Genomic DNA, 11,775 nt, shown 5'->3' on the forward strand with positions numbered 1-11,775 from the left:
CCAGCAAGCTTTCTCGGAAATTTTCTACGCTTTTCCGCCTTTTTTTATGTCTCGTCCGCGGTTGAAGTTTTATAGCGGGTTGAAAAATTCGGTTGTATGATCTGCACGATGTCTATCGTGTGATGTGCCGTTTATGGGTAAATGCAACCTACGTCGCATCTTACTCCTAGGGTTTGATCCCTAAATGGATTCAAACCCTAGCTATTTGATATATAAATTATATTATATCATATTATATTATATTATATTATATTATATTACTATTTATAATAATATTGATCAAATTTATCTCTAGTCACAAACGTTAGTGATATGACAGAGATATAAAAAAATCTATTGTGAAGCTCATCTCATCAAAGCAACAACAAATTCCAAAGTATTACAAATTTTAGATTCTAACTATTTATTTGGATATATTCCATGTTTCTTCAATTAAAATAATAAACGGATAATGAAAGAATTTATCAACGATATATATATGCGCAGGTTAATTTATGTTTTGGCGTATTATGGAGCGAACGATGAAAATGTATGCAGGTACAGGTTGTTGCCACAGATAATGTATTCAAGTAACGATGGAAACAAATAATTTCGATAAAACCGTCTTATTAATGTAACAATAATAATTTACCCGCCTAATTAATGGAACAATAATAATGTAACCGCCAAATTAATTTAACTAGAATAATTTAACCACCTTGAAGACGTCTTCGCACGATTTGTCAATCAATATAAAGCAATAAAATTTGTGAATAATAATTAGCTGAAGAGTCTTGCTTACCGCCGTGACCAATCAGCGCGCAGCATTTCAGGCGTGTGGTGGACACCCGCCAGCCAGTGCCGCGCGGGCAGTGGTTGAGTGAGGTTGTGCGTCGTGTGCGGTGCGTGTCTGCGTTACACAAACTTCAATAGCATTGCTTTTTTCGGTTCAACGACGCACGGCATTATGTAAGTTGAACAATAGTTACTTCGTTTGTAACAATTATTTTAATTTCGTTTATTTAATTTAATTAGTTGATATTTATTTTAATCATATTTTTACTTCATTTGTTACAATATTATGCCTTGAATATAATTGTAACGATTTTTTGTTTAATTAGTGCTGAAGATGTTACATTTTACGTAGTTTATATTTTTGAATGTAATGAAGATGTATTGTAATTTGCATAATGTAGAAATACGTAAAGTAATACGTACGTAAATACGCAGTAAATTTGACTACAGGATTAGTAGTAGTAGGATAACTAATAATAATAGTAGCAAAATTAGTTAATCCTACGTATACGAGTGTACAGGATTACTATTTCTTCTTGGAATTCATCATCAAAAAATTTCGTTCTAACTTTTTGCACGCATTTTTTATGAACATTTTAATGACCTAAGAAACCTTCATTGCAAGCACTAAATTTTTAAGTTGCCGTTGCTCGATTTTAATTAAGCCTTAATTTATGAACCCAGCTTTATATTTTTCAGCGAATTATCTCAGTGAAAAATTTTTATTATTGCAATATTCATACGAATGCAAGTATGACGTCATCATTTTGATTGCTCAATTTTTTGCCAAACAGAGAGCGACTCTGAACGCGTCATAAATTTTTAGGGAGTTTCTGAATTTTACGAATTTAAAATGAAAATGAAAGTCGCACAAGTCCAATGAAATTGTTTTTTTTATATTTAATTGTCTTAATATCAGTTTAAAAAACAGTTTAACTATTTCATTATAGTGACTCTGAAGCATCCCTTATAATATCATAATTTTGATTAAATTTATTGCGATTTTAAATTAATGATTTGGGATGCCAGTTTCTTAGCTATGAATATTTCAAACTTCTAATAAAATATAAATATATATTATTTTATTCATCTTATATAGCCATACTAACAATGTTCGACATAGCCTCGTGCAATCCTACGTATGCCTCGTGCAATCCTTCATTTATTCGTGCAATTATACGCATGTTCGTTGGTTTTGTTTCGTCACTTTTACTTTGTCTCGCTCAAGCGGTCAAGCAAAAACTCGGTTGACTTCGTCTGGCGTCCGGAGTCTAAAACTTTACTAAAATATATATTTTTTCCTTTCATTTTTGAACACTCATAAACCTATAACTTTGATTGATTTTCTTTACCAAATTTTCTTTAAGAAAAATGAAAAAGAAATGTTAACTTTTTTGTTAACTTTTTTGATTGATACGAATATTGGGATAAAATGCAATTCATTTTAAAAGTAAAAATGAATATATTTAACGTATTAATGACTGAATGTACTAAATTGGCTTTTGCTTTAGTTAATTATAGAAAATTAATTACTTAGAACACTTTAATTAAAATCCAAAATTACAGTTAAGTATTATAATTTATTAATACATGAAAAGTTCAATAGAAAATTTGGTTTGAAAGTAACGCATTCCATTGAATTTCTTAAGAACTTTCGGTACCAAGATAAATAATTAAGAATAATATAATTTGTTTATACTTATTTTATATTCTAATGTAATTTAAATTTAAATAATTTGTTTTTTATTGCGTAATGTAAACCCTAAATTTTATGTTATCATGATATAGATTATGTCATAAATTATGATGATTTTATAATTATATAAAAAATTCAACAACATTTAGAGCTTTCCATAATCAGTGCAACATATATTATATATATTATATATACTATATATATTATATATATTGGGGTTTCTCCACTTGGCAGGCTGACCCCCCGCACGGTAACCCCCCTCTTCCCCACAACCCCCTGGCTGAAGTTCATCCTCACTTTATGGGTGAATATTGATTGCATGGGTATAACGAATATGAATATAAAAAAACTATGTCGATGCATATATGGATCAATTTATTTGACAAAACATTCGTTCATGAAAGTTTCACGAATAATTGTTGATGATTATAAATCTTGTACACAAAGTGTGTATGTATTTTACACTGTTTATACACGTTGGTATCATGAATGTGTGAGGATACTGGATTAACATCACCATCATACTCACCCATGCAGGCTCTGTTGGTGATTCCCATGGTGGTTTCCAATCCGGAACGCGATCCATACTCCTTCAGAAAAATCCTTCTAGAAAAGAAGAACAATCCTTCAAAGTTTCTACCAGAACCCTTATCATTATCATCCGATGTCCACCAGATATTAACAGAACCTTCTACACAAAAAGTCATCCAAGAATTACCCCCCAACCCAAGTCGAAATTGGGCTTCAGCTTCCACCAGCCGTGGGAGGGGGAAAAGCAAGGAAAATTCAACTAAACCTTCTACTAATCATATTATGGGAACATCTACTATGCCCGACCTACCGGAATCTGTTTCTACGACTACAAATTACGATAAACTTTTCATATCTGCTTCACCTTCAACGAACACCAGAAATACGGAGCGAGGTAGACCTTCAACTACTGATGGAAGTAACGACAAACTTGGGACAAGTCAGAGGAAGTCTCGTACTTCATCAGCAGCCAGCATTAAGACATTTTCTGATTTAATTAATGAGGCACAATTGGTTCGAACTACTAAGATAAACAGGTCATCAAATGCAACTTCTTTGCTTGCGGTGGAAAAAGATAAATCTGGAGCATCGAAGAAAGTTGTTGAAATTACGCCAACTTCGACAACTCAGGTGATGCCAGTTTTCACCAAATTTCAGTCCACAGTGACAACGCTCGGGAAGACAAATTTATTCATACCAAGCAATACAAAACAGGTGGCTCCATATTCAACCGATGTTAAATCGATCCCGAGTTATGATGGCCAATTTACTTCATATATGTCCAATGATCGGGAGAAACCTGGATCTCAGAGAAAAATTGCTTCATCTCACGTAAAATCGACAACAGCATTTATTAAAGCTTCACTTTCTTCCGCGCATGCGCCTCAAGGGACTAGAACGACAACGATATCTAGCAAACCCCAAGGTACCTCCACCCCAGACGTTTCTTCAAGTCGGAGGAACGTTATGTCCCCTTCAAAAACCATTTCTCTACCACCCATGACAGTTCAACTCTTTGCTGACAACCTTCTCGAACCAAACGTAGTGACCTATGGCCATCCAGACTATGATAAATTCTCCGCGAAAAAGACTAAATCCCGATTCAGCGATAGTATGCCCTCTGGATCAGCCCCTTTGCCTGTTGTGGTCCGACCCCGACTACCCACAGACGAACCCTACCTTCTACCCGACGAAGCGCGGCGACAACCGAAGATTTCTGCACGAAGATCGACTTTGACGACAGTTTCGCCAGCGAAACAACGACCCGTACGACATAACGCACAAAACCCTTACAGTTATCGCGAACTTTTTGCCGATGACGAAAGTCCAGACTACCGAAACTCAGCATCTCCTTCGCGCAGTGAAGCAGAAAAAGACTCGACCAACATTGGAACGGCCCGAGCAACAGTCCTCCCTCTCCCCGAAGAGGAAATTGACGACTACGACGAAAATGCAGAAAAACGACGAGATTCATCGAACTTTAAAATTCAGGCAGCAGGTAATGAGTGATGTTATTCCATATTCTGTGATGTTATTGTTTTGCTTCTTCTGTAGAATCGGTAGGCTTAAAATTTTTTGTTGTATGTTTCATGTTATGTCACCGCCTCTTTGATGCATGTACCTACAACATTTAGAATTTACCAACCTCCAAGGAAGTTATATTCTGCGTATTCTGTGTGGCCATCATTGTGTATGACATATACTAAATTTTATTATTAGAAACCTAGCGATTCAGTTCCCAATTTATGACTACGGTCCTGTCAAGTTTTTAATATACAACAGTGGTTCTTTTAGGTTATGAATTCACGGCAATGGTTCTATCATGTTATAAATTTACGAAAATGGATCTATTAAGTTAAAAAATTTTTAAGTTACGTACTTGACACTACGATTTTATTACCTTGACAATCGCTGAAAAAAGTTCCCTTATATTTTACACTAATTTAAGATTTCGTTTTTATTAACTAAAGCATTTACCACTATAAGGCTCTAATAAATTTTGACTTAATGACTGTGGTTCAATTAGTAGCAGATTACTGTTAAAATAAGCTTCAAATTTACGACTACGTTTCATATATATCACAAATTTACGACTAGTTTTCATATAAATGACCAATTTACGACTCCCAGCGCACGAGCCACCGGCTTACGACTACGATTACGACTACCAGCACGCCGTCGACTACCAGACAGAACCTCGCTACATCCTACCAGACGCAGGTTATGACTTTAGATTAGAACTTAAGTTCTTAAATGAGAAAACTATTCCCCTGACAACTGTTGCCATGGACTTTGGATAGAACTCAAGTTCTTATAAAGGATAATTATCGACATCTGTCCCAGGAACGAAAGAAATGATGTTGACTTCATCATGTTAATTGGAGAACTTCAGCTTCATTTATGTTTATGTTCTTGACCATCTCATTGTTGAGCCTTCTTAAAACATATCATACACATATGGGCATATCATAAAAAACATTTTATGCAATTATTGATTTTCATTAATAGCCACACATTTAGACGAAAAGTGCAAAAAGGTTTAGAACAGAGTTGTAGTGGCCAGCCGTCCACCGTTAAGTTGAACCAACTGGCAGATTTTGCAAATCATCACACGAAACTTGAACTATGAATGCAAAAAATGACGACTGCTTTTCATTTCAGGATGTGCAGCCGGAAACAAATGCCGGTCAACATACTTTTTTTCGCTGCTTTGCAAATCATTCAGTTAACTTAGTTAACGACACGAGTCAAAACCCCCACACTGTTATTACTGTCTGACCAATTCATTGGGAAAATCTAAATTTCGCCTCAAATTCTGGGACTTCTTGTTCGTTTATCTATAGAAAATATAACCCAAGGTTCTGGGAGTATTATTATTAGTTTGTTTATTAGCAAGGAATTTCACTTTGTTAGTACCGGTTCTGGGACCGGTAATTCTTTTATTAACGGGAATTCTACCCCAGGTTCTGGAACCCGAAACTTATACTCCCAGCCGCTGCTAGAGGAGCGCCCCAAGAAAGACGAGATGGTGAAGACCTCAGAGAAGACCAGCAAGAAGATGTTCAGCAGTCAGATGGAGAGGCAGAAGGTCTTCACTACAGACAACAAGAAGAAGACACCGAAAGATGGCGGTGGCAACAACAAAATGGATAAAAGTGTAGCCAAGATGATCGATGGAGGAGGTAGGTTATTGCAACGTAGGCGATGATGTGAATTGATTTTTTCCTTGTAAAAATATAAGTAATGCATGTGGAAGGGCTTATGATGTCGGGGAAGACAGTTAACTCAAACTTATACGGCTGGGCAAGCGAGAGGAGTTCTATAAAGTGGATGAGTGAGTGGAGGTAGTGGCGAGTTTTGGAACATTAACCTCAACACAATTCTGGAACCGCCTAGGCTTCGTCCGAATAATCACTACAATCGTCGCAAAGCTGTTCTGGGCCTGCTTGGTCAACGGATCGAAATCAGTTTCGGGTCAGAATCTCCTCTCTGACTTCAAAGTCGCCTGAGAGTATGACAAGGGTTGGCCGAGCCGAGTCATACCAAGCGAGCAAGCTGCCAAGAAGCTGTCCTTCGAACCTTCTGATGAAGCGGACATAGAGCTGCTGATTTACGCACTCCCTTGACGGTCCTAATGCAGGGTCGCGCACTCCTCTAAATTTTGTTAGTGAAGTGAGGAAAGGAAGAAAGACTGTTGATTTTTCTAAGGTAAACTAAAAACTTTAAGACAAACCAAATCCGTTTGTTCATAACTCTTACTTAAAATATTCAGACACACCCGACCTCTTTGGCACAACCTAATTAAGACGTATTTGTCGCCAGCGATCTCATTGGAGGTAATTCAGTTATAAATTTTAGGGCATACCGGAATATCCCTTGCCACAACATAGCTAAATGTTTTATATATCCGTCATCTTATTTTCCACAACCTAGGCATGATCTTTCCACAGCGTCTGTGGTGATGGGGAACTTGTTACCGGAGGACGCTAAGGACAAGGTGGCGGCCATCAAGGCGCTTGACGTGGTCTGCACTAAGGACGTCATGAACGTCACCCTGCAGTTTGACAAGGACTTTGCTGGAGTTATATATAGCAAGGTAAGGCCTCCAGTTATTCGTACCATTCGCTAAAACTACACCATAACATAAATAACATAAACAAACGAAACAAACATGCACAAAAAAAACCTAGATTGAAGCTATTGTTACCTATTTTTAACTATTTTTAACTTAACTTATTTTTTAAATGAAACTGAAGTTACCTATTACCTCAATTCTATTATACTCGTACCTTTTGGCAACTAGAAGTGGGACCAATATAGAAAGCTACCGCAATAGACTTTGCTATCTTATCCTATCATCCACTTAGGCCATAAGAATTAACTGTACCAAGAGGGAACACAATCTGAATTCATCAATTACGGCTCTCGTGGTCACTTCGGCAAGGAGAACTGTACCCATGGACAAAACTTACTTAATTTGCCATAGTTTCCATCCTATAAGGCCACGTGACAACAAAAATGTGGGAGGAACCAATGTTAAATAAAATCATTTTTACCCCACAAGGCCACTTTCAAAACAAGAACAGCCCCAAGGAAAAAGCTAACCTAAATGTCCCCAGGAGGTCAACATTTTCAATAATAAATGAGCCCAGAAAGATACCAATGTAAAATAACAAAATTTTTATGCCACATGGCTACTTGGCAACATAAACTGCACCCAGTTAAGATACCAATGTAAAATAACATAATTTTCATCGTACAAGGCCACTTCGGCAACATAAAGCTGCACCTCGTATATATCCCAAGTGTAATTAACATAATGTTCATCGTACAGGGCCACTTCGGCAACAAGAACTGCACGTACGTGCAGGCCGACAAGAAGAAGGACTTCAACTTCTCGGTGCCGGGGGCGGGACAGTGCGGCACAAAGTTCGTCGAGATGAAGGACAAGCCTGCCTTCCTCGAGAACATCCTCATCGTCCAGAACGAGCCTGGCATACAGGAGGTAAATGAGCATGTAAGACTTGATGACGTGTTCTAAGTTCATCCGTCACTGTATTACCTACATTAACACGTTCAGTGCTGCACTAACCCACCAGCGCTGGTAGATGGCCTAAAAACGGCCAAGTCCGCGGTCAAAATGGCCTGCAATTCAAAATATACAAGTAAATTTGTAGGTTCCGCTGCAAAAATTAAAATTTGTTTTTTTTTCGTACATTTTAAAATTTAATGAGGTAGGACTGTCACCATAAATTTTTGTTCACAAAAGCAATTGAAAAAAAAACTAAATTGCGGAATTTGTCCGGAAAAAGACCCTGCAAGCCACCGGTGGTTCGTGCTGCACTGAGCGTGTTAATGGAGGCTTCGGTGGTGCGGTGGTAGAGGACGTGCTAGGCACGCTTGACGTGGTGGTGACTAGTACTGACTAGTAGTGGTAGTGACTAGTAGTGGTAGTGACTAGTAGTGGTAGTGACTAGTAATGACTAGTAGTGGCAGTGTCGCACGTGGAAACTAGTAGAACTTGACGATTTACTAGCGCAAGTTTCCTTCGTGAAAATGAAATGACTAAATACATTGATTTTTTTCGATTATGCATCTCCATATGGCATTACTAATTCTTATTTAGTTCCAAATGTACAAACCATTGAACAATAATTAAGTATTACAATAATTACATACGTTTTACCGGAACAATAGTCATTGTTCAGTAACGAGATTCCTGATATTAGTAAAGTAGCCTAAATATAATTAATATAGTAGCCTAAACTAGAAATGCATTACACGACTATAGTAACAGTAGCTAACATGGTATCTGTGCATCAAAACTGGTTACTAGGGTAAATATAGTTTATGTTTAGGTAGCTACCACTTCGGGTATTTAGAAACTTGCATTAAGTTCTCTATATACAATACAATATATAAAATGTACAATTTTTTGAAATCCTGAATTCGGTAGCTAGTATCTATGTATACTGTCAACTGTGATTGATAACATGATTAACTCGAATAAATATAGTTTTCCTGCAATATAGAGTAATTTGAGTACAACAATAGAGTAATTTACGTTATACATGACTTGAATGATGACTATATCTCTATTTACCTGTGCTAGATGACTTAGTTTTATTAAAGAAATTATTTATTTATTTTATTTATTATTATTTAAATCGTTACAATATTTACTGTCGTACCGTAAAACAAAAATTTGTTGGCGTTTCAATTAAGGAAACTTTAGCTTTTAATAAACTACACTGAAATAAATGAGCGAGTCTCTGCCCAAAAATCAGTGTATATTAATTTATATAAAACTTGCTATACAAGATACTTCTGCCCCCCACCCCCNCACCAAGGTGACCGCCGCGCTGGCCGTCAGCAAGATAGACCAGCAGGTCGTGTCCTTCTCGGCGGACACGCAGGCCACCGCCACCCTCGACATACAGGTCCGTTGTCCGCCGCCTGCTAACCACCCACGCAGGTCCGTTGTCCGCCGCCTGCGAACCACCCACGGAAATTATTGGGTAAGATCGTCCAAATTTGAGGCGCCCTTTTCCGGGGCAAAATAGGTCAGGTTGACCCATGTGGGGCAAAAAGTGCATTGATATTAAGACAAATATCAGTTATTTATCTGGGTGATGTTGTCCATCGTCCCATGTGAGGAGAGGATTCATTCTGTTATACATTAATTATATAATTATATTATTAGAAAAATTATATTATAATATTATATAATTGTATTATTAGTACTATAGATGTTTGGAATATGTGAATATCTAATGATTATAATTTTGTAAGAATTTTATTCTCTAAATTTTGTTAAGTTTCGTCCTACAAAAAAATTTATAATCTCCTCCCAATATCTTTTGATATTTTTAACCCCTAATGTATGGCACCTATGGTCCATGGATATAATGTATGTATATTACATCCCAGTATCTAAACCCCTACTGTATTGGGGGGTCCTTAGTTATGTTCAACCCCCAAATATCAACCCCCCATATTGACCCCCTCAGTTTAACCCCACATCTCGACCCCACATCTCAACCTTCTCAGTTTAACCCCCAATATGAAACCCCACATCTGAACCCCCCTTGTTTAACCTCACATATCAACCATCCATCTCAACCCCCACAGTTTAACCCCAATATCAACCCCCCATCTGAACCCCCTCAGTTTAACCCCAATATCAACCCCCATCTCAATCCCTTCACTTTAACCCCCCAATATCAACCCCCCATCTGAGCGCTTTAATTTAACCCCCTATGTGAACCCCCATCTNCAGTTACTTGCTACAGTAATGATACAGATATTTTCTACAGTAATGATACAGTTACTTGCTACAGTAATGATACAGATATTTTCTACAGTAATGATACAGTTACTTGCTACAGTAATGATACAGATATTTTCTACAGTAATGATACAGTTACTTGCTACAGTAATGATACAGATATTTTCTACAGTAATGATACAGTTACTTGCTACAGTAATGATACAGATATTTTCTACAGTAATGATACAGTTACTTGCTACAGTAATGATACAGATATTTTCTACAGTAATGATACAGTTACTTGCTACAGTAATGATACAGATATTTTCTACAGTAATGATACAGTTACTTGCTACAGTAATGATACAGATATTTTCTACAGTAATGATACAGTTACTTGCTACAGTAATGATACAGATATTTTCTACAGTAATGATACAGTTACTTGCTACAGTAATGATACAGATATTTTCTACAGTAATGATACAGTTACTTGCTACAGTAATGATACAGATATTTTCTACAGTAATGATACAGTTACTTGCTACAGTAATGATACAGATATTTTCTACAGTAATGATACAGTTACTTGCTACAGTAATGATACAGATATTTTCTACAGTAATGATACAGTTACTTGCTACAGTAATGATACAGATATTTTCTACAGTAATGATACAGTTACTTGCTACAGTAATGATACAGATATTTTCTACAGTAATGATACAGTTACTTGCTACAGTAATGATACAGATATTTTCTACAGTAATGATACAGTTACTTGCTACAGTAATGATACAGATATTTTCTACAGTAATGATACAGTTACTTGCTACAGTAATGATACAGATATTTTCTACAGTAATGATACAGTTACTTGCTACAGTAATGATACAGATATTTTCTACAGTAATGATACAGTTACTTGCTACAGTAATGATACAGATACTTTCTACAGTAATGATACAGATACTGTATTAATTAATGACACAGCCAGTGCAATAAATCATCATTACCCCCCCAGAACGGGTGTGTGGTGATGAAGAAGCTCATGGGCTCCTGGCAGATCACTAAGAACACAGGGGACAAGAAGAAACCTGTCATAGCCTTCGCCCACTTCCAGGTATCGTGCAATACCAGGTAACGATTTAAACTCTCAGGTAACGATTTACACTCTCAGGTAACGATTTAAACTCTCAGGTAACGATTTACACTCTCAGGTAACGATTTACACTCTCAGGTAACGCTTTACACTCTCAGGTAATGCTTTAGACTCTCAGGTAATGCTTTACACTCTCAGGTAATGCTTTAGACTCCCAGGTAATGCTTTACACTCTCAGGTAATGCTTTACACTCTCAGGTAATGCTTTACACTCTCAGGTAATGCTTTACACTCTCAGGTAACGCTTTACACTCTCAGGTAACGCTTTATGCTCTCGGGTAACGCTTTACACTCTCAGGTAATGCTTTACACTCTCAGGTAATGCTTTAGACTCTCAGGTAA

The 11,775-nt window shown here is 36.9% G+C and overlaps 1 protein-coding gene across 1 annotated transcript in view; it reads left to right on the forward strand.

The window, feature by feature from the left end:
* Positions 1–849: 849 nt before the first annotated feature.
* The window catches only part of LOC108673666, a 16,151-nt gene continuing 5,225 nt past the window's right edge, over positions 850–11,775 (forward strand). Inside the window, exons 1-9 of the mRNA XM_047881849.1 lie at positions 850–948; positions 2,705–2,774; positions 3,008–4,499; positions 5,132–5,221; positions 5,965–6,183; positions 6,952–7,097; positions 7,836–8,006; positions 9,352–9,441; positions 11,296–11,394. Of these exons, the coding sequence (XP_047737805.1) occupies positions 947–948; positions 2,705–2,774; positions 3,008–4,499; positions 5,132–5,221; positions 5,965–6,183; positions 6,952–7,097; positions 7,836–8,006; positions 9,352–9,441; positions 11,296–11,394 (2,379 nt within the window). The 5' untranslated portion in view covers positions 850–946. The remainder of the gene's footprint in view (positions 949–2,704; positions 2,775–3,007; positions 4,500–5,131; positions 5,222–5,964; positions 6,184–6,951; positions 7,098–7,835; positions 8,007–9,351; positions 9,442–11,295; positions 11,395–11,775) is intronic.

This window comes from Hyalella azteca, unplaced genomic scaffold (genome assembly GCF_000764305.2).
Source record: "Hyalella azteca isolate HAZT.00-mixed unplaced genomic scaffold, Hazt_2.0.2 contig1221, whole genome shotgun sequence".
Taxonomy (NCBI): domain Eukaryota; kingdom Metazoa; phylum Arthropoda; class Malacostraca; order Amphipoda; family Hyalellidae; genus Hyalella; species Hyalella azteca.